This window comes from Salmo trutta, chromosome 30 (genome assembly GCF_901001165.1).
Source record: "Salmo trutta chromosome 30, fSalTru1.1, whole genome shotgun sequence".
In the NCBI taxonomy this organism is placed as follows: domain Eukaryota; kingdom Metazoa; phylum Chordata; class Actinopteri; order Salmoniformes; family Salmonidae; genus Salmo; species Salmo trutta.
The window spans coordinates 38,869,041-38,892,937 of NC_042986.1; the positions used below are offsets into that span (position 1 = coordinate 38,869,041).

The following is a 23,897-nucleotide window of genomic DNA, read 5'->3' on the forward strand; positions in this document are numbered from 1 at the left end:
TACTGTACTGCTCCTCTAGACATGTTATAGTCTACTGTACTGCTCCTCTAGACATGTTATAGTCTACTGTACTGCTCCTCTCCTCTAGAAATGTTATAGTCTACTGTACTGCTCCACTCCTCTAGAGATGTTACAGTCTACTGTACTGCTCCTCTAGACATGTTATAGTCTACTGTACTGCTCCACTCCTCTAGACATGTTATAGTCTACTGTACTGCTCCACTCCTCTAGACATGTTATAGTCTACTGTACTGCTCCTCTAGACATGTTATAGTCTACTGTACTGCTCCTCTCCTCTAGACATGTTATAGTCTACTGCACTGCTCCACTCCTCTAGACATGTTATAGTCTACTGTACTGCTCCTCTGGACATGTTATAGTCTACTGTACTGCTCCCCTAGACATGTTATAGTCTACTGTACTGCTCCTCTAGACATGTTATAGTCTACTGTACTGCTCAACTAGACATGTTATAGTCTACTATGCTGCTCCTGTAGGCATATTATAGTCTACTGTACTGCTCCACTAGACATGTTATAGTCTACTATGCTGCTCCTCTAGACATGTTATAGTCTACTGTACTGCTCCACTCCTCTGGACATGTTATAGTCTACTGTACTGCTCCTCTCCTCTAGACATTTTATAATCTACTGTACTGCTCCTCTCCTCTAGACATGTTATAGTCTACTGTACTGCTCCTCTACACATGTTATAGTCTACTGTACTGCTCCTCTAGACATGTTACAGTCTACTGTACTGCTCCTCTCCTCTGGACATGTTATAGTCTACTGTACTGCTCCTCTCCTCTAGACATGTTATAGTCTACTGTACTGCTCCACTAGACATGTTGTAGTCTACTGTACTGCTCCTCTAGACATGTTATAGTCTACTGTACTGCTCCCCTCCTCTAGACATGTTATAGTCTACTGTACTGCTCCACTAGACATGTTTTAGTCTACATTGCTGCTCCTCTAGACATGTTATAGTCTACTGTACTGCTCCTCTCCTCTAGACTTGTTATAGTCTACTGTACTGCTCCACTCCTCTAGACATGTTATAGTCTACTGTACTCCTCCTCTAGACATGTTATAGTCTACTGTACTGCTCCACTCCACTAGACATGTTATAGTCTACTGTACTGCTCCACTCCTCTGGATTTGTTATAGTCTACTGTACTGCTCCTCTCCTCTAGACATGTTATAGTCTACTGTACTGCTCCTCTAGACATGTTATAGTCTACTGTACTGCTCCTCTAGACATGTTATAGTCTACTGTACTGCTCCTCTCCTCTAGACATGTTATAGTCTACTGTACTGCTCCACTAGACATGTTATAGTCTACTGTACTGCTCCTCTAGACATATTATAGTCTACTGTACTACTCCACTAGACATGTTATAGTCTACTATGCTGCTCCTCTAGAGATGTTATAGTCTACTGTACTGCTCCATTCCTCTGGACATGTTATAGTCTACTGTACTGCTCCTCTCCTCTAGACATGTTATAGTCTACTGTACTGCTCCACTCCTCTGGACATGTTATAGTCTACTGTACTGCTCCTCTACACATGTTATAGTCTACTATGCTGCTCCTCTAGACATGTTATAGTCTACTGTACTGCTCCACTAGACATGTTATAGTCTACTATCCTGCTCCTCTAGACATGTTATAGTCTACTGTACTGCTCCACTCCTCTGGACATGTTATAGTCTACTGTACTGCTCCTCTAGACATGTTATAGTCTACTGTACTGCTCCACTCCTCTAGACATGTTATAGTCTACTGTACTGCTCCACTCCTCTAGACATGTTATAGTCTACTGTACTGCTCCACTAGACATGTTATAGTCTACTGTACTGCTCCTCTAGACATGTTATAGTCTACTGTACTGCTCCACTCCTCTGGACATGTTAAGGTCTACTGTACTGCTCCTCTAGACATGTTATAGTCTACTGTACTGCTCCACTCCTCTAGACATGTTATAGTCTACTGTACTGCTCCACTCCTCTAGACATGTTATAGTCTACTGTACTGCTCCTCTAGACATGTTATAGTCTACTGTACTGCTCCTCTAGACATGTTATATTCTACTGTACTGCTCCTCTACACATGTTATAGTCTACTGTACTGCTCCTCTCCTATAGACATGTTATAGTCTACTGTACTGCTCCTCTAGACATGTTATAGTCTACTGTACTGCTCCACTCCTCTGGACATGTTATAGTCTACTGTACTGCTCCCCTAGACATGTTATAGTCTACTGTACTGCTCCACTCCTCTGGACATGTTATAGTCTACTGTACTGCTCCTCTAGACATGTTATAGTCTACTATGCTGCTCCTCTAGACATGTTATAGTCTACTATGCTGCTCCACTAGACATGTTATAGTCTACTGTACTGCTCCACTCCTCTAGACATGTTATAGTCTACTGTACTGCTCCACTCTTCTAGACATGTTATAGTCTACTGTACTGCTCCACTCCTCTAGACATGTTATAGTCTACTGTACTGCTCCACTAGACATGTTATAGTCTACTGTACTGCTCCTCTAGACATGTTATAGTCTACTGTACTCCTCCTCTGGACACGTTCTAGTCTACTGTACTGCTCCTCTAGACATGTTATAGTCTACTGTACTGCTCCACTCCTCTGGACATGTTATAGTCTACTGTACTGCTCCTCTAGACATGTTATAGTCTACTGTACTGCTCCACTAGACATGTTATTGTCTACTGTACTGCTCCTCTCCTCTAGACATGTTATAGTCTACTGTACTGCTCCTCTAGACATGTTATAGACTACTGTACTGCTCCACTCCTCTAGATATGTTATAGTCTACTGTACTGCTCCACTAGACATGTTATAGTCTACTGTACTGCTCCACTCCTCTGGACATGTTATAGTCTACTGTACTGCTCCACTCCTCTAGACATGTTATAGTCTACTGTACTGCTCCTCTAGACATGTTATAGTCTACTGTACTGCTCCTCTCCTCTAGACATGTTATAGTCTACTGTACTGCTCCACTCCTCTAGACATGTTATAGTCTACTGTACTGCTCCTCTAGACATGTTATAGTCTACTGTACTGATCCTCTAGACATGTTATAGTCTACTGTACTGCTCCTCTAGACATGTTATAGTGTACTGTACTGCTCCTCTAGACATGTTATAGTCTACTGTACTGCTCCTCTCCACTAGACATGTTATAGTCTACTGTACTGCTCCTCTAGACATGTTATAGTCTACTGTACTGCCCCTGTAGACATGCTGTGTTTCATGGCCTTTTTGTAAGGACATCACATGACAGGACTGCAGTGTCATCTTACAGCAAATTCTGGAGATTTCACCAACAATGTTCCATGTTCTATGATTTATATGTAGACCTGTTGAACCATTTCTCCTTCTCCCAAATCCATTCAGCTGATGTTCTGAAAGAGCTGCAAAATCTGGACCCCTACAAATCAGCTGGGCTTGACAATCTGGACCCTTTCTTTCTAAAATTATCTGCCGAAATTATTGCAACCCCTATTACTAGCCTGTTCAACCTCTCTTTCGTGTCGTCTGAGATTCCCATAGATTGGAAAGCAGCTGCTGTCATCCCCCTCTTCAAAGGAGGTGACACTCTTGACCCAAATTGCTACAGACCTATATCCATCCTACCCTGCCTTTCTAAGGTCTTCGAAAGCCAAGTCAACAAACAGATTACCGACTATTTTGAATCCCACCGCACCCTCTCCGCTATGCAATCTGGTTTCAGAGCTGGTCATGGGTGCACCTCAGCCACGCTCAAGGTCCTAAACGACATCGTAACCGCCATCGATAAGAAACATTACTGTGCTGCCGTATTCATTGACCTGGCCAAAGCTTTTGACTCTGTTAATCACCACATCCTCATCGGCAGACTTAGTAGCCTTAGTTTCTCAAACGATTGCGTCGCCTGGTTCACCAACTACTTCTCTGACAGAGTTCAGTGTGTCAAATCGGAGGGCCTACTGTCTGGACCTCTGGCAGTCTCTATGGGGGTACCACAGGGTTCAATTCTTGGGCCAACTCTTTTCTCTGTATACATAAATGATGTCGCTCTTGCTGCTGGTGAATCTCTGATCCACCTCTACGCAGACGACACCATTCTGTATACTTCTGGCCCTTCTTTGGACACTGTGTTAACAACCCTCCAGACGAGCTTCAATGCCATTCAACTCTCCTTCCGTGGTCTCCAACTGCTCCTAAACACAAGTAAAACTAAATGCATGCTCTTCGACCAATCGCAGCCTGCACCTGCCCGCCCATCCAGCATAACTTCTCTGGACGGTTCTAGCTTAGAATTTGTGGACAACTACAAATACCTAGGTGTCTGGTTAGACTGTAAACTCTCCTTCCAGACTCACATCAATCATCTCCAATCCAAAGTGAAATCTAGAATTGGCTTCCTATTTCGCAACAAAGCATCCTTCACTCATGCTGCCAAACATACCCTCGTAAAACTGACCATCCTACCAATCCTCGACTTCGGCGATGTCATTTACAAAATAGCCTCCAATACCCTACTCAACAAGCTGGATGCAGTCTATCACAGTGCCATCCGTTTTGTCACCAAAGCCCCATATACAACCCACCACTGCGACCTGTATGCTCTCGTTGGCTGGCCTTCACTTCATAATCGTCGCCAAACACATTGGCTCCAGGTCATCTACAAGACCCTGCTAGGTAAAGTCCCCCCTTATCTCCGCTCACTGGTCACCATAGCAGCACCCACCTGTAGCACGCGCTCCAGCAGGCATATCTCTCTGGTCACCCCTAAAGCCAACTCCTCCTTTGGTCGTCTCTCCTTCCAGTTCTCAGCTGCCAATGACTGGAACGAACTACAAAAATCTCTAAAACTGGAAACACTTATCTCCCTCACTAGCTTTAAGCACCAGCTGTCAGAGCAGCTCACAGATCTCTGCACCTGTACATAGCCCATCTTTAATTGAGCCCAAACTACTACCTTTTCCCCTACTGTATTTATTTATTTTATTTATTTTGCTCCTTTGCACCATATTATTTATATTTTAACTTTTAACTTTCTTCAAACTACAAATCTACCTTTCCAGTGTTTTTCTTGCCATACTTTATTTACTCTGCCACCATGGCATTTTTTTGCCTTTACCTCCATTATCTCACATCATTTGCTCACATTGTATATAGTCTTGTTTTTTTTCTACTGCATCATTGATTGTATGTTGTTTTACTCCATGTGTAACTCTGTGTTTTTGTATGTTGTCGAACTGCTTTGCTTTATCTTGGCCAGGTCGCAATTGTAAATGAGAACTTGTTCTCAACTTGCCTTCCTGGTTAAATAAAGGTGAAATAAAAAAATTAAAAAAATAAGATAAGGGAAGTCTGCTAACAGGTCTCAGGTGATTCTCTCTCTCTCTCACACACACACACACACACACACACACACACACACACACACACACACACACACACACACACACACACACACACACACACACACACACACACACACACACATACACACACACACATACACATAGTAGACACAAATTGAGGCCTTTGGCGCAGACCTTAAAAAATGTGTAGTTATCATTTTCCAAGTTGTTTTCATATCCAATATCTCTGAATAAGTTTGCCTCCTATTTGTGGAAGTTAAGGCCTTAAGGTCTGCTGCGCTCTGGCATGCTCTTGTGGAAACCTGAACCTACAGTAGTATGCTTTGGTTGGTTTTCTTCCCCAGTTGAGGACATTTCTGTAGTGGATGACGGCTGAGAGAGAGGGGTCCTGTGTAAAGGTCAGCTGTGACAACAGTGTTTCCATGGCTCTGGATGGTTTCAACAATCTCCTCCACAAACTGAGGGAGTCCCATGACCAAGAGGTCCAAAGTGAGTGATCAATTCTTCTGCCGTGTTGCTGATGATCTGAGATATGAGCGTGGTACCACACAAGACAATACTGTAGAATTAATATTCTAACATGATCTAACTATCTATCAATCCATCTACAATCTCTCTCTCTCTCCCTCTCCCTCTCTCTCCCTCTCCCTCTCTCTCTCTCTCTCGCTCTCCCTCTCTCTCTCTCTCTCTCTCTCTCTCTCTTTCTCTCACTCTCTTTCCCTCTCTCTCTCGCTCTCCATCTCTCTCTCTCACTCTCTTTCTCTCTCTCACTCTCTTTCCCTCTCTTTCTCTCGCTCTCCATCTCTCTCTATCTCTCTCACTCTCCATCTCTCTCTCCATATCTCTCTCTCTCTCTCTCTCTCTCTCTCTCTCTCTCTCTCGCTCTCTCGCTCGCTCTCTCTCTCTCTCTCACTCTCTTTCCCTCTCTCTCTCTCTCTCTCTCTCTCTCTCTCTCTCTCTCCCTCTCTCTCTCTGTAGAATGGCAAGAGAAATTGCAGGAGCTAACCAATAAAAGGGCTGGTGAGTAAATGTCCATTTCAAAGCACATTACTAAAGTGTGATATATTGATATGTGGAAGATGTAGTGATACCAGGTGGTGAAGGTAGGCAACAACACCTCTGTCACACTGATCCTCAACACGGGGGCCCCACAGGGGTGCGTGATCAGCACCCTCTTGTACTCCCTGTTCACCCATGACTGCGTGGCCACACACGTCTCTAACTCAATCATCAAGTTTGCAGACGACACAACAGTAGTAGGCCTGATTACCAACAATAACGAGACTGCCTACTGAGAGGTGGTGAGGGCCCTGGCAGTGTGCTGCCAGGAAAACAACCTCTCACTCAATGTTGACAAAACAAAGGAGCTGATCTTGGACTACAGGAGATGGCAGAGAGCTCGCCCCCCCATCCACATCTTCACAGTGGAGAGGGTTAAAAACTTTAAGTTCCTCGGCGTGCACATCACTGAGGACCTAAAATGGTCCTTCCAGACCAACAGTGTGGTGAAGAAGGCGCAACATCGCCTCTTCAAGACCAGGAGACTGAAGAAATTTGGCTTGGCCCTAAGACCCTCACAAACTTCTACAGATACACCATCGAGAGCATTCTGTCGGGAGCCACCGCATGGCTCTCCAGAGGGCAGTCAGCCCAACGCATCACCAGGGGCACACTGCCTGCCCTCCAGAACATCTACAGGAAGGCCACATCACATCATTAAGGACCTCAGCCACCCGAGTCATGGCCTGTTCCCTTTGCTACCATCTAGAAGGCGGGTACAGGTGCATCAAAGCTGGGACCGAAAGCTAATAAATAGCTTCTATCTTCAGACCATCAGACTGCTAAATAGTCACCACTAGCCGGCCTCCTCCCAGTACCCAGCCCTGAACCTTAGTCACTGCTACTAGCCAGCCTCCTCCCAGTACCCAGCCCTGAACCTTAGTCACTGCTACTAGCCAGCCTCCTCCCAGTACCCAGCCCTGAACCTTAGTCACTGCTACTAGCCAGCCTCCTCCCAGTACTTTACTCTGCACTTTAGAGACTGCTACTAGCCAGCATCCTCCCAGTACCCAGCCCTGAACCTTAGTCACTGCTACTAGCCAGCCTCCTCCCAGTACTTTACTCTGCACTTTAGAGACTGCTACTAGCCAGCCTCCTCCCAGTACCCAGCCCTGAACCTTAGTCACTGCTACTAGCCAGCCTCCTCCCAGTACTTTACTCTGCACTTTAGAGACTGCTACTAGCCAGCCTCCTCCCAGTACCCAGCCCTGAACCTTAGTCACTGCTACTAGCCGGCCTCCTCCCAGTACTCTACTCTCCACTTTAGAGACTGCTACTAGCCAGCCTCCTCCCAGTACTTTACTCTCCACTTTAGAGACTGCTACTAGCCAGCATCCTCCCAGTACCCAGCCCTGAACCTTAGTCACTGCTACTAGCCAGCCTCCTCCCAGTACTTTACTCTGCACTTTAGAGACTGCTACTAGCCAGCCTCCTCCCAGTACCCAGCCCTGAACCTTAGTCACTGCTACTAGCCAGCCTCCTCCCAGTACTCTACTCTCCACTTTAGAGACTGCTACTAGCCAGCCTCCTCCCAGTACCCAGCCCTGAACCTTAGTCACTGCTACTAGCCAGCCTCCTCCCAGTACTTTACTCTGCACTTTAGAGACTGCTACTAGCCAGCCTCCTCCCAGTACTTTACTCTGCACTTTAGAGACTGCTACTAGCCAGCCTCCTCCCAGTACCCAGCCCTGAACCTTAGTCACTGCTACTAGCCGGCCTCCTCCCAGTACTCTACTCTCCACTTTAGAGACTGCTACTAGCCAGCCTCCTCCCAGTACCCAGCCCTACTCTCCACTTTAGAGACTGCTGCACTACGTACATAGTCATGGAACACTGGTTACTTTAATAATGTTATAATAGCTCGTTCTGTTACTTCTTAATTCCTTTCTCTTTTTACTTTTTGGGGATTATGTGTATATTGTGGTGTATTGCTACGTATTACTGCACCGTTGAATCTAGAAACGACAGTTACACCTGTGATTTGATTCAGTAAAGGGGGATATGTTGATGTGTGGGAGACGTATTGATACAGCACTTGTTGGTGTGATGGTCTAAGCAGTGATACAAAGAGAATGGAGGAGCTGTTCAACAGGAACCAACAGCTGAGAGAGCAGCAGAGGTTACTCACAGACAACATCAAACAACTGGAAAACAGGTGAGTGTGTGTGTGTGTGTGTGTGTGTGTGTGTGTGTGTGTGTGTGTGGGGGGGGGGGGTGTGTGGGTGTGTGGGTGTGTGTGTGTGTGTGTGTGTGTGTGTGTGTGTGTGTGTGTGTGTGTGTGTGTGTGTGTGTGTGTGTGTGTGTGTGTCTACTGTATGGGCATGTAGCAATGTGTCTGTCTGTGTTTGGGGTATTTTATGTAGCTCAGCATGGCATTTGTAATGGCAAAATAGTGGGTTGGATTCCCGGGACCACCCATATGTAAAATGTATGCACGAATGACTGATAAATCATCTGCTAAATGGCATGTATATTACAGTGTTCTATGATTTTTTTGTGCCACCAATGTGTGTGTATCTGTGTGTATGCTGTTTTAAAGTAACTGTCCAGTGAAAATATCACGTTTAAAAGTTTATATTCTGTTAACCCATACCCAAGTAATGTTCTTGAAAAAAATCTCAAACAGACCGTTTCAAAAATGCTTGCTATTTATTTCTATTTTTAACTCTTCATTGTTGAGAAAGGGCTAGTAAGTATCCACGGTAAAGTCTACAAGTGTGGTATTCGGTGCATGTGACAAATTCAATTTTATTTGATTTGATTGGATATTTCCTCAAAGAGAGAATGATGTCATCCTGCCTCATTGGCTGAGCTGGCCAATCAGCGGTCTACTCGTATGAATATATTTAATGACCGGTAGGCTCCCACAACATTCTGTTATCGTGGGTATAGCCACACCATTTCTAACACAGAAAAGCTGCTTTTTAACATATTTAATTCCCTTTTTTGTTTATAAGAAAAGTATTTCACTCAAGTATTTCACTGGACAGTTACTTTAACACCAGTCTGCCTCTAGCTCAATGTTCGTCAGTGTTTGACCCCCCGCCGACCTCTGTGCTTTAGGTTGAGGGCGGGGCTGTGTGACAGGTGTACTGTGACTCAGGATGTAGCCAAGCGCCAGCAGCAGGAGTATGAGACCTCTCAGATCCAGAGCCTACAGCACATCTCCATCCTGGGTAGCTAACAGCTAACACATCACATCAACCCCATTTAGAGTGCCAATTATACTGTGACATTCGGAGAATCTGTTCTTTTTTGAAGGGACCTCCCATGTCACCCAAAATGTTTATGAGCTTCTAATAGTAAAGGTGTCATTTAATGGTATATTTATTTATTTATTAGTTTATTAATGAATGAATGAATGAATTAATTAATTATTTTATTGATTTGTTTATTTTTTTATTTTTTTATTTTTATTTGTTAGTTTATTTATTTATTTATTATTTATTTATTAGTTTATTTATTATTTATTTATTGTTTATTTTTTTTATTTTTTTATTTTATTCTAATGACCTTTCAATTTGGCATGATCAAAACCAATCATGACGTCAACCAAATCACTTGAAGAAAGGAGACTACCTGCGTATGTTCATCCGATCCAAAACACCTCCAGTATCCAAACAAAGCACTGTGGACTAACACCACTTGATGATTGGAAAGAGACAAATGTTACAAAATACAAAAAAGTGTAATGACATTTGGCAATTGTCATTGGGTCTACATTCTTGTAGCCTGAATTAATTGATGTCTTTCTGAAAAAAATAACCTTTTTTTGTAAAAAGAAAAGTTGGTACACCTGAAAAGAGGCTGTCCCGGGATGATAAGTGCAGCCATATGTGGAAAAACAATTGTTTAAACCATGACACAGAGGTGGGGATGTTCGTTTAATTCGGAAATAAGCATTTATTTTCATCTTTACCACTGTACAAATTGCAAATTGCCTAGTGGTTAGGACGTTGGGCTGGTAGCTGGTTCAAATACCTGAGCAGACAAGGTGAAAAGTCTGTCCTTGAGCAAGGCACTTAACCCTTGTTCTCTCCAACAATGCCGTACTACTATGGCTGACCCTGTAAAACTGCACCTATCTGGTGTTTGACAATCAAACAACTTTTTTTGTTGTTGCACAAATTAGAGAACCCCCCGCCCCCCATTGCATTTAGGAGGACTCATGTCACATTTTAGGGTGTCATGAGACCCCCCCTGTGCCCCCTGTAATTGGCACTCTGAGGTCCCCTTCTCCACATGCCTCTCTAGCATTGTGTAAAGATCCAATTAGGCTCCCTGTTTTGTAGCTACAGTGCAGTGTTTTAACATTAACCATGGTCTGGAGATTATTTTCAGTATTTTGTATTTTGTAGCTGGAGAGATGAACACGATGAAAAAGGAGAACCAGAGGCTGCGAGAGGAAGTCAGGCATCTGAGAGTGGCACTAGAGTAAGTTCTGTATGTTTTACAACATGTGAGTCTGTGTTCCTGTCTTGAGTGTTGCTTGAGTGTAACATGCTTGTCGTTTCAGAGGTCAGAGTGGACATTCCTCCTCCCAGAATGCAATTCCAGAGGTCAGACAGTCGGCTGACCTTTCACCTTCTGCTATGCCACACATCCTCACCGCCATCAGGTCTATTAACCAGCCATCAGAGGGCGCCACTGCAGGGCTGTCCATAGTGAAGACTGAGACAGACCACAGCCTCTCTTTTAGAGTTGACGGTGAGAGTAAAGAAAACACTTTTCCTCATGAACCTAAAGGATTTACAGTCATTTAATGATGACTCGTCATCATCACCAGTATAATCATCAGGATATATTTTCTTCTTGCCTTTACGACAAAACAGAGACACTACCTGAACGCAGAGATGTGAGGGGTTTGAATGGAAAACAATCCTATGTAAGCATATTTTGTTTGTCTATAACAAATCGTTAACTAAAAATATCTAGGAATATATCACAGGTCAAAATGTCCTTGTCCTCTCTCAGCCACCATCTCTCTTTTTATCTCACAAAGGAATCTCATAAGCCCCTATCCATGTCCACTCCCATCCCACAAGCACTGAGGCCAGAGCACAGTACAGCCAGAGGGAACACTGGGCAGAAGAGGTGAGCAAGTGAGGTAATAACAGCAAATAGAGAAAAGGGAAACACATTCACATTCAAAATGTCCCCCTCTTTCTCCTCTTCCCCCATCCCTCTCTTAGAGCCAATAGTGCGGAGATGGTTGGTCAGCAGCGCTCCCCTGTCGCTCCCACCATTCCACACCCCCTACTTGTCCAGAAAGACAGGCCTCTCTCCTCTTCATCCTCCTTCTCATCCTCCTTATCCACCTCTTCCTCTCTACCTGGAGATGAGAAGCACAGCCGTCACCTGGTCCATGCTCCGGTCCCTTACTGGCCGCGCCCCATCAAAAGTGCTCGTCTCTCCCTCCCCTGGCCCCTGCCGGAGCACTCCGACTGGGTCACCGTGGCCACCTCTGTGGACGACGGCTTGGTGTCCCAATCCAAACATAACCTCAACCTACCACGCTTCCCCAATCTACAGACCTACGTCCAGCAGAACAGCAGCCTTGGGAAGGCCTGGCTCAAGCCCAGCCACCCTCCCCAGGCCAGCCTGACCAGGAGTCTGTCCACTGAGCACGGGGAGAGACCAACAGCATGGGTACAGGACCGTGACAGGCGGGTGGCGCCACACTCGTGGAGGGAGGCAGTGGTGCAGGCAGAGATGGTTTTCGGGGAGAGTCTGAAAGAGGCTGACTCTCCTCTGGACCTGTCTGATCCTGGGAGGTCCAAAAGCATTAAGTCACCACAGGACAGCAAGGCCAGCCCCACGCTACAGGACGTGTACATAGAAGGGGAGACATCTAACAGGACCACCAGGACAGACTCCTCGCCACAGAGCCAGGCCTGTCCCCCCTCTTCCTCATCCTCCTCTTCCTCCACACCTGCTCTTCCTTCATCATCCTCTTCTACACATCCCACCAGCCAACAGAGTCAAAGCCCCAACAACCACAACCTTAAGGTGCTCTACTTGATCCTACATACACTACCGTTCAAAAGTTTGGGGTCTGGAAACGGCAGATTTTTTATGGAATATCTACATAGGTGTACAGAGGCCCATTAACAGCAACCATCACTCCTGTGTTCCAATACCACGTTGTGTTAGCTAATCCAAGTTTATCGTTTTAAAAGGCTAATTGATCATTAGAAAACCCTTTTGCAATTATGTTATCACAGCTGAAAACTGTTCTTCTGATTAAAGAAGCAATAAAACTGGCCTTCTTTAGACTAGTTGAGTGTCTGTTTGCATCAGCATTTGTGGGTTAGATTACAGGCTCAAAATGGCCAGAAACAAAGAACTTTCTTCTGAAACTCAGCGTTAACAGTGAAGAGGCAACTCCGGGATGCTGGCCTTCTAGGCATAGTTCCTCTGTCCAGAGTTCCTCTGGCTTTTTCTATGCAACTCGGCCTAGAAAGCCAGCATCCCAGAGTCGCCTCTTCACTGTTGACGTTGAGTCTGGTGTTTTGCGGGTACTGTTTAATGAAGCTGCCAGTTGAGGACTTGTGAGATGTCTGTTTCTCAAACTAGACACTCTAATGTACTTGTCCTCTTGCTCAGTTGTGCACCGGGGCCTCCCACTCCTCTTTCTATTCTGGTTAGAGCCAGTTTGCGCTGTTCTGTGAAGGGAGTAGTACACAGCGTTGTACGAGATCTTCAGTTTCTTGGCAATTTCTCGCATGGAATAGCCTTCATTTCTCAGAACAAGAATAGACTGACGAGTTTCAGAAGAAAGGTTTTTGTTTCTGGCCATTTTGAGCCTGTAATGGAACCCACAAATGCTGATTCTCCAGATACTCAACTAGTCTAAAGAAGGCCAGTTTTATTGCTTCTTTAATTAGGACGACCATTTTCAGCTATGCTAACAGAATTGCAAAAGGGTTTTCTAATGATCAATTAGCCTTTTTAAAATGATAAACTTGAATTAGCTAACACAACGTGCCATTGGAACACAGGAGTGATGGTTGTTGATAATGGGCCTCTGTACGACTATGTAGATATTCCATAAATAATCTGCCGTTTCCAGCTACAATAGTCATTTACAACATTAACAATGTCTACACTGTATTTCTGATCAATTTGATGTTATTTTAATGGACAAAAACGTGCTTTTCTTTCAAAAACAAGGACATTTCTAAGTGACCACAAACTTTTGAACGGTAGTGTATATCAATTAGCATGTGAAATAGACATACACACACACACACACGTGATTTAGTCATGTGATATGTCTAACCCCATCCACAGGAGGAAGAGCAGCCAGAGAAGGAGGAAGCTGAGGGGAAAGTAGATCAAAAGACAGGAAAGGACTCTGAGGACAGGAAGGTCCCTGTTCTGACCATCTCATTGCGCCCAGGTACAGGACAGCGCGACAAGGCTACGTGTTCATGTACAAGCGCATGTACAGCTGTGTCCATACCTGTGGTAGTATGTTCATTGATGTTTCTCTGTAATTACAGTGGTGCTCCTTGAGGCTCTGAATTCTGGATTGCAGAAGCAACTTTTCTCCAACGGCAAGGCAAGCATCTACTCTTCCTATATGTTCGCAGTGTATAAAATGTAACTGATCTGAGGTCATTTACAGTTAGTGTCATGTCATTGTTTGTTCTTCCTATATGTTCACAGTGTATAAAATGTAACTGATCTGAGGTCATTTTACAGTTAGTGTCATGTCATTGTTTGACATTTACAGTCAGGGAGCAGATCAGACCACCAGGAAGTGGAAGGCAGTCTGTCTGAGTCAGAGAGCAGCCAGAGATCCAAGAGGACTGGGCTGGACACAGACACAGACACAGACACAGAGGGTAAGGATGGATAGATGGAGGGAGAGACAGGAGACATAGAAAGCGAGAGAGAGAGAGAGAGAGAGAGAGAGAGAGAGAGAGAGAGAGAGAGAGAGAGAGAGAGAAGCTGAGACAGGGAGAGAGAGAGAGAGAGAGAGAGAGAAGCTGAGACAGGGAGAGAGGGAGAGAGAGAGAGAGAGAGAGAGAGAGAGAGAAGCTGAGACAGAGAGAGAGGAAGAGAGAGAGATTACTGTGAGACTTTAAAACTCTATAAACGTACACTCAGAACCAAAAAAGCACAGTACAACAGCAAGCAGCTGATACTAATTGAGGAGTCCAAAAACACAAACAACTTCTAGCAAAATTGGAAAAAACGAAAAAAATCGAAACAAGAGGAATTAGCGATACAAAATGGCGACACATGGACAACCCATTTTAAAACACTCTACAACACTGTTCAAATTGACACAAACGCAGAACAACGCCAAATTCATGAGAAGTTGAATGGATTAGAAAAAACTATAAAGGACAATCAAAATCCATTGGACTCCCCAATTACTGACCAGGAGCTCTATAAGAAATTTCAGGCTCTCAAATTTAAAAAAGCATGGGGACCTGATGGCATCCTAAATGAGATGCTCAAACTCACTAATGCAAAATTTCAATTGGCTATATTAAAACTGTTTAATTTGATCCTGAGTGTAGGTTATTTCCCTGACATCTGGAATCAAGGACTCATAACCCCAATCTTTAAAAACGGAGACAAATTTGACCCTAACAATTACAGAGGCATTTGTGTGAACAGTAACCTGGGGAAGGTTTTCTGTAGTATTATCAATGTAAGAGTTCTAAACTTCCTTAATAAGCACAATGTCTTGAGTAAAAGCCAAATTGGATTTATACCAAAACATCGCACAACTGATCATATTTACACCTTACACACCCTGATAGATAAACATATCCACCAAAATAATATCAAAATATACGCTTGCTTTATCGACTTCCTGTCATGGCTGTTTAAAGGATCGGACCAAGACGCAGCGTGTTTGTAGTTCCACATATTTATTATTATCATGAAACGTTGCAATACACCAAATACTTGAAATAACAAAACAACAAAACCGTGACGCAGAGAGAATACACACTACTCACAAATTAACAAACACAAGTGGAAAAGCCCCTACATAAATATGATCTCCAATTAGAGACAACGAGAACCGGCTGCCTCTAATTGGAGATCATCCCAACAACCCCAACATAGAAATAGAAACCCACATAGAAACAGATAACCAGAAAACCACCCAAAAACACCCCCTGTCACACCCTGACCTACTCTACTATAGAAAATGACATCTTACAAGGGTCAGGACGTGACACTTCCAAAAGGCATTTGATTCGATTTGGCATACAGGACTGTTCTACAAAGTTATTGAAAGTGGTGTAGAGGGTAAAACATATGACATAATTAAATCAATGTATACTGGCAATACGTGCAGCATTAAAATTGGCAAGAAAAGAACAGAATTCTTTAACCAGGGGCGGTGCCTTCGCCAGGGTTGCAATCTCAGCCCTGCACTCTTCAATATTTACATTAACGAATTAGCCACTATTCTAGAAAAATCCTCAGCCCCTGGTGTTAGTCTCCACAATTCAGAAGTTAAATGCCTGCTCTTCGCAGATTACCTATGCCTGCTGTCACCCGCAGCACATGGCCTACAGCAGAGCCTGGACCTGCTAGAGCAGTACTGCCAGACCTGGGCCCTGGCAGTATCCCCAAAAAGACTAAAATAATGATTTTCCAGAGAAGATCCAGATCTCAGGGAATTAGACCAAAGTTCTCAATTGGTACAAAATATATAGAGTACTGTACACACTACAATTACTTAGGTTTAAAAATAAGCTCAACTGGACACCTTAATGAGGCAGTGAATGAACTGAGAGAGAAAGCACGCAGGGCATTCTACACCATTAAAAAGCAAATTCAAATTGAAATACCTATTAAAATTTGGCTAAAACGAATTGAATATGTCATTGAACCAATTGCACTTTATGGCAGCGAGGTGTGGGGTCCACTTGCAAAACATGATTTCATCAAATGGGACAAACACCTAATTGAAACCCTACATGCAGAGTTCTGTAAGATTCTCCTACATGTCCAGAGGAAAACTACCAACAATGCATGCAGGGCAGAATTAGGCCAGTATCCACTAATAATAAAAACTCAAAAAAGAGCAATTAAGTTTTGGAAACATCTAAAATACAGTGACCCCCTCTCATATCATTACCAAGCCCTGCAATGCCAAGAGCTGAGCAAAGAAAAGAGTCCCCTCATCCAGCTTGTCTTGGGGCTGAGTTCCCAAACCTGTTCTACTAACACACTGAAACCTCAGGACCAGAACATCCAATCAATCAGAATAAACCAAATTACAACACAATCAAAACAAAACTACATTGCTTATCGGGAAACACAAGCACAAACACAAAGCAAAATGCAGTGCTATCTGGCCCTAAATCGACAGTACACCGTGGCTAAATATTTGACCATGGTTACTGATCAAAACCTTAGAAAAACCTTGACAAAGTACAGGCTCAGTGAGCACAGCCTTTCCATTGAGAAGGGTAGACACAGGAAAACCTGGCTCCCTGTAGAGGAAAGGCTGTGCAACCACTGCACAAGAGCAGAACCTGAGACGGAGCTGCATTTCCTGACAAAATGTCAAAAATATTAAACAATTAGAGAATGTAATTTTCCCAAATTTGAAACCCTTATTCAAGGTTTCAAAGACCTCTCTGATGAGGATAGGCTATCCGTCCTGTTGGGGGAGGACGCAGAGAGCTGTGTGTTGGCAGCGCACTACATTGCTGCCTGCCATAAAATGAGGGACAGTGTCTGACAGACCAATAAACCTGCACATGTCCTCTACTGTATGATTATTGTTATTGTTGAATGTATGGTTATTTTGACCCTTGGTTATTTTTGTTACTGTTGTCCCGTTGACAATTTTGATTATCATTTTATTTATTTTTATATTGTAAATATCCAAAATAAGCTTTGGCAATATGTACATTGTTATGTCATGCCAATAAAGCAAATTGAGAGAGAGAGAGAGAGAGAGAGAGAGAGAGGCTGCATTTCCTGACAAAATGTCCAAAATATAAAGCAAATAGAGCTAGAGCAATTCGTTCCATTTCGACAAATTTAAAACCATCATTAAAGGTTTTCAAGACCTCTGAAGAGAAAAGGCTGTGAGTTGGCATAAGTGTCAATAGATTGTGTCACTTTCACAGGAAATGTCTCTCACTTTAGAAAAGAGAGAGAGAGCGAGAGAGAGGATGGGGTAGAAAAACAAGAAAACCCATTGACAGCTAAACCCCTTTTCTGTTGTTGTGCCTCTTCCCTCATCCATGTTAAGTTCGATGTAAGAAAGAGGAACAAGGCATCGTGGTCCCCAGGAGGACCTCTCTCAGCTGTGTTCCACCCTGACTGCAATAGAGATGACGCCCTCACGGGGACTGGAACAGAGGGGCAGCCAGTGCCAAAGACTTGAACAGAACGTCTTCCATCTGACTGTTGTCCTCATGGTTCTAGCTAGTGGGCTTTATTAATTTCAATGGAATAACCTTGATAGTGACTAACTAGATAACAGCATTGTGATAAATATTGAATCCTCCTCCAGCTGATAAAGAATGTATTTCACACTGACTTCCCAGCATTGCTGTTGTCTCTGAAGGCCACGCAGGGGGAGTAATTCTGCTGCAGCACCTACTTTATTTATCTCTTTCTTTCTCCATCTCTCTCCATATTTCTCTCCCTCTCTCTCTCTCCTCTCTCTCCCTCTCTCTCCATATCTCTCTCCCTCGCTCTCCCTCTTTCTCCATCTCTCTCTCGCTCTTCCTCACTCTCTCTCTCTCTCTCTCTCTCCCTCTCTCTCTTTCCCTCTCCCTCTTTCTCGATCTCTCTCTCTCCCTCTCTCTCTCTCTCTCTCTCTCTCTCTCTCTACCTCCCTCTCCCTCTCTCTCTCCCTCTTTCTCCATCTCTCTTCCTCTCTTTCTCTCTCTCTCACTCACTCTCTCTCCCTCTCTCTCCATATCTCTCTCCCTCGCTCTCCCTCTTTCTCCATCTCTCTCTCGCTCTTCCTCACTCTCTCTCTCTCTCTCTCCCTCTCTCTCTCTCCCTCTCCCTCTTTCTCGATCTCTCTCTCTCCCTCTCTCTCTCTCTCTCTCTCTCTCTTCCTCTCTCTCTCACTCTCTCTACCTCCCTCTCCCTCTCTCTCTCCCTCTTTCTCCATCTCTCTTCCTCTCTTTCTCTCTCTCTCACTCACTCTCTCTCCCTCTCTCTCCATATCTCTCTCCCTCTCTCTCCCTCTCTCTCCATATATCTCTCCCTCTCTCTCTCTCCCTCTCCCTCTCTCCCCCTATCGCTCTCCTTCTCTCTCTGTCTCCCTCTCTCCCTCCCTCCCTCTCTCTCTGTCTCTCTCCCTCTCTCTCTCTCTCTCTCTCTCTCTCTCTGTCTCTCTCTCCCTCTCTCTCTCTCAATTCAATTCAATTCAAGGGGCTTTATTGGCATGGGAAACATATGTTAACATTGCCAAAGCAAGTGAGGTAGATAATATAGAAACATTCTGTCTCTCTCTCTCTCTCCCTCTCTCTCTCTCTCTCTCTCTCTCTCTCTCTCTCTCTCAGTCTCTTTAACCCCCATGTATACTTCTCACTCACACTATTATTGTGCGCTCATCTAACATACTCATAAATGTCTCCTTCCTGGCAGAACTGTCTTTTCCGTCTGGCTATTTTTGTTACAACTTCTCACCCAAATGAGCCCGCCCCAAAATATATATAAAAAAAAAGGTTCTTCTTCTTCTTTCTGGTTTTCAGAAAACATATGTTGCAAGTCTTAACTTTCCACTTGCAGCTGCTACACACTGTGTGTTAATGTGGTGGTGTAATGTAAGGGGTTAGAGGAGGGGGGGGGGGTATGAAACGGGAACAACACTGATAGCTTTGAAGCCATTATTAACTCTCTCATTGATCTCTGCTGTTTCACTAATGTTATCCAAGTCGATTATATTCATGGTCAGTGGACAACATGTGAAATTAGTGCAGCAGAGTGTTTCAGAGTGCTATTCTCTACCATGTTTCACTCTGTGTAAAAATCTGACTTTGAAATATTTTGTGCTTATGCGAAGGTGTGGTTAACTTTTCTTTTTGTAACGAAGGCTAAGAATCTTCAAGCGTTTAAACACTTGTGTGGCTATATGAAATAAATATTGAATGTGACAAGACTATTAATGTTGCATTGACAGTTTGTTCTCCTGTAGTTTGAACTTACAGTATATGCTACCAATGGGATGATAAATAAGACATGATCATTTTAATGTTAAAAACTGCCTGGAAACTTTTCTTTGGTCTAGGATGTTATGCAAGGTGACCATGTTGTCATGTGACTACACCTCAGATTATGCTGTGATCACCCCAGCCCAGTCACAAGAAGTCAAAACCGCAGTGAACGCACAGATGGGACTCTGTGAGAATTATTACTATTCCATCATCTATCACTGAAGTTCTTTTGAAATCAATACACTGCCTTCGAAAAGAATTCAGACCCCTTGACTTTTTCCACATTTTATTACGTTACAGCTTTATTCTAAAATTGATTAAATTGTTTTGTTCCCTGAATGCACACAACACCCCATAATGTCATCACAACACCCTATAATGACATCACAATACCCCACAATGACATCACAATACCCCGTAATGACATCACAATACCCCATAATGACATCACAATACCCCATAATGACATCACAATACCCCGTAATGACATCACAATACCCCATAATGACATCACAATACCCCATAATGACATCACAATACCACATAATAACATCACAATACCCCATAATGACAAAGCAAAAACAGGTTATTAGACATTTTTGCTCATTTATATTATAAAAAAAGAAATAATATCACAATTACATAAGCATTCAGACCCTTTACTCAGTACTTTGTTGAAGCACCTTTGGCAGCGATTACAACCTCACGTCTTCTTGGGTATGACGCTACAAGCTTGGCACGCCTGTATTTGGGGAGTTTTTCCCATTCTTCTCTGCAGATCCTCTCAAGCTCTGTCAGGTTGGATGGGGAGTGTCGCTGCACAGCTATTTTCACGTCTCTCCAGAGATGTTCGATCGGGTTCAAGTCCAGACTCTGGCTGGAACACTCAAGGACATTCAGAGACTTGTCCCGAAGGCACTCCTGCATTGTCTTGGCTCGGGTGATTGACACCAAACCACCCGAGCCACTCTCTGTTCTGTGCAAAGCTGTCATCAAGGCAAAGGCTACTTTGAATAATCCAAAATATAAAATATATTTTGATTTGTTTAACACTTTTTTGGTTACTACAGGATTCCATATGTGTTATTTCAATATAGAAAATAGTAAAAATAAAGAAAAACCTTTGAATGAGTAGGTGTGTCCAAACTCTTGACTGCTACTGTAGAATTATAGATATACAACTGAAGTGTCACGGTTGTCGTCGGTGAAGGAGGACCAAAACGCAGCAGGTACGTGTAGGCTCATCTTGACATTTATTTATTTTCAAAATGAACATACAAAAATAACAAAACGAAATACGATCGATAAAAACAGTCTGGCTAGGCATAAGGCTAAGCACAGAACAATCACCCACAAATAACAACCACAAACACACCCTAATATATGGGACTCTCAATCAAAGGCAGATAGACAACACCTGCCTTCAACTGAGAGTCCCAACCCCAATTAACCAAACATAGAAACAGACATACTAGACTAAACATAGAATACCTGAAAACCAAACAGTGCCCAAAAACCCCGGAATACTTAAACCAAATGCCCCTTCAACAAAACACACCACCCCGAACCACATAAAACGAATACCCTCTGCCACGTCCTGACCAAACTACAATACTAATTAACCCTTATACTGGCCAGGACGTGACATGAAGGGCTTTCAATATCCCATAAACAAGGAGATCAGAGATCATAGATGTCCAAGATTACCCCTGGTGTTTCTCAACCAGCCCACGTTCCGTCTTCTGTGATCCCAAAGTTGACAAGGGAAGAATCACCTTTGGCGTTACTTGATTTGTATACAGGCAGCCACACACATAATTGCATGAGTAATTATTAAAGGTATATCTGTATCACACAGGTGAAGTTCCTCGTTCTCCAGTCTGGTTTGCATATGGAGGGCCCACGCTGGCAAGCAGCTTCTGTATTGAAAGAAAAGACTCATTGTGTTACTGTCAAGTGGACAGTACTGAGCCGTTTTAATTTTCTCTGTTACCATCCTCATCCTAGCAGGAATGTCTGTAAGTAGATGTGTTATACTGAGACTATAAAGAGTCAAGAAGAAGGGGGAGGGAGATTAATAAAATCAAGAAGAGAAAGCTACAGGATAGAGAAAGAGAGTGTGTTTTTTCGCATTGTTTGTAACTTGTTTTGTACATAATGTTGCTGCTACCGTCTCTTATGACCTAAATGAGCTTCTGGATATCAGAACAGCGATTGCTCACCTCGAACTGGACAAAGATTTTTTCTTTAAGGAGTCTGGCGCGAAGGATATACTGCTTCTCCGAGACCAGGCCCAAATCCCCATCATTCGCATGAAAAGACGGAAATACAGGGGGTGGAGATCGGGGTGCCTTGTGAGAATTCGTCGGTGAGTGGGTAACCCACCTCTACCATCCGTACTATTGGCCAATGTGCAATCACTGGAGAATAAACTGGATGATCTCCGTCCGAGACTATCCTACCAACTGGAGATTAATAACTATAATATTTGATCTTTCACCGAGTCGTGGCTGAACAAGATCAGAGACCTGGCAGTGAGCAAGACAAAGGAGCTGATCGTGGACTACAGGAAAAGGAGGGACGAACACACCCACATTCACAGACAGGGCTGTAGTGGAAAGAGTCGAGAGTTTCAAGTTCCTTGGTGTCCACATCACCTACACACTATCATGGTCCAAACACACCAAGACAGTGGTGAAGAGGGCTGTCTTGGCCCTAAAAGGATTTGGCATGGGTCCCCAGATCCTCAAAAAGTTCTGCAGTTGCACCATCGAGAGCATCCTGACCGGTTGCATCATCGCCTGGTATGGCAACTGCTTTGAATCCGACCGTAAGGCGCTACAGAGGGTAGTGCGAACGGCCCAGTACATCACTGGGGCCAAGCTTCCTGCCATCCAGGACCTATATACTAGGCGGTGTCAGAGGAAGGCCCAAATTGTCAAAGACTCCACTTACTTATAGACTGTTCTCTCTGCTACCGGTACTGTTTGCACGGCAAGCGGTACCGGAGCGCCAAGTCTGGGTTAAAAGACTCCTTAATTAACAGCTTCTACCCCCAAACCATAAGACTGCTGAACAATTAATCAAATGGCCACCCGAATAATTAATCTAATGCCCCACCCCCCGCCCTCCCCTCTTGTTTTTACGCTGCTGCTTACGAACCGGCTCTGAGTTCGCAACAAAAGGAAGACAACGTGGAGACAAGGAGTATCAAAATACATATTTATTAAATAAAGTAATTAACAATGGTATGTGTGTGATCAGTAATCAGTAGTGTAAGTGAGTGTTTTGCATAAATGTAATAATGCAGGGTGTTGAAAGGTGCCAAAGCAAACAACCAAAAAGCCACAACTAGCACAACAGTACAAATAAAATGTGCAACAACACACATGGTGCACTTTGGTCCGCTCATTCCTACAACATCCGTGACAGCCTTGTTATTGCTATTTTATTGTGTTACTTTTTATTTGATTTTTTTACCTTAGTTTATTTAGTAAATATTTTATTAATTCTATTTCTTGAACTGCATTGTTGTTTAAGGGCTTGTAAGTAAGAATTTTGCGGTAAGGTCTACACCTGTTGTATTTGGCGCTTGTGATAAATAACATTTGATTTGAGTGAAAGATAGATGAGATAAAAGTGAAGCCAGAACAGTTAGTAGTGTTGTGTAGGTCTTTATCAGGTTAGAAAGGGATTTCGTTTAAACATTGACAAGATTTACTCAAGCAGAAAAACCTGTCCAGGCTCCTAGCAATCCCAACATTTAGTTTAGTTAAGGTTAGTTGTATTTTATATACATGTCAGCTAAAAGCTGTTTAATAAAGCTGTTTTATTGTATAAAGAACAACAAATCAGTACATTTAAGGGAGTGGAAGGGATGGTGTGTGATCAGGGAGTTGAAGCAGATCTGAGCACATTGAGACTGCAGGAAGTGTTGATGGAGATGATCAGATGAGTATGAGCATTCACTCCTACATTTCTGACGCCAGAGCCTTGCCCCATCTAAGACCCTCCTTTTCCCTCTCTTTTTCAAGCTGTTGCTCAGAGGACATTGGTCTTTAATCCTGACATTTGATTAAGGATTAGTTCAAGAGCCAGAGGATTTTTTTAATGTCCTGACCTAGCCCGATGCGCCTCCACCACCCTGCTCCATCCATGCCCTCAATGACTGTGGGATGTTGTCTGTGAGACTCCAGTTGAGCATGCTGCTAGGGCTAAAGGCTAATAAAACGCTGTCCACATGTCATTCGGGATCTCATTTCAGCATATATATA

The 23,897-nt window shown here is 43.6% G+C and overlaps 1 protein-coding gene across 2 annotated transcripts in view; it reads left to right on the forward strand.

Annotated features, from left to right (window-relative positions):
* The window catches only part of LOC115168642 (RBBP8 N-terminal-like protein), a 34,092-nt gene extending 16,103 nt beyond the window's left edge, over positions 1-17,989 (forward strand). The window contains exons 2-14 of one of the 2 annotated variants that reach the window (XM_029724098.1): positions 5,743-5,887; positions 6,377-6,418; positions 8,517-8,612; positions 9,521-9,633; positions 10,816-10,891; positions 10,974-11,164; positions 11,290-11,342; positions 11,460-11,551; positions 11,650-12,466; positions 13,751-13,859; positions 13,963-14,021; positions 14,196-14,307; positions 17,700-17,989. In XM_029724098.1, coding sequence (XP_029579958.1) covers positions 8,530-8,612; positions 9,521-9,633; positions 10,816-10,891; positions 10,974-11,164; positions 11,290-11,342; positions 11,460-11,551; positions 11,650-12,466; positions 13,751-13,859; positions 13,963-14,021; positions 14,196-14,307; positions 17,700-17,770 — 1,776 coding nt within the window. In that variant the 5' untranslated portion in view covers positions 5,743-5,887; positions 6,377-6,418; positions 8,517-8,529 and the 3' untranslated portion in view covers positions 17,771-17,989. The remainder of the gene's footprint in view (positions 1-5,742; positions 5,888-6,376; positions 6,419-8,516; positions 8,613-9,520; positions 9,634-10,815; positions 10,892-10,973; positions 11,165-11,289; positions 11,343-11,459; positions 11,552-11,649; positions 12,467-13,750; positions 13,860-13,962; positions 14,022-14,195; positions 14,308-17,699) is intronic. The other variant, XM_029724099.1, reaches the window with a different exon arrangement.
* The last annotated feature ends 5,908 nt before the right edge of the window (positions 17,990-23,897 follow it).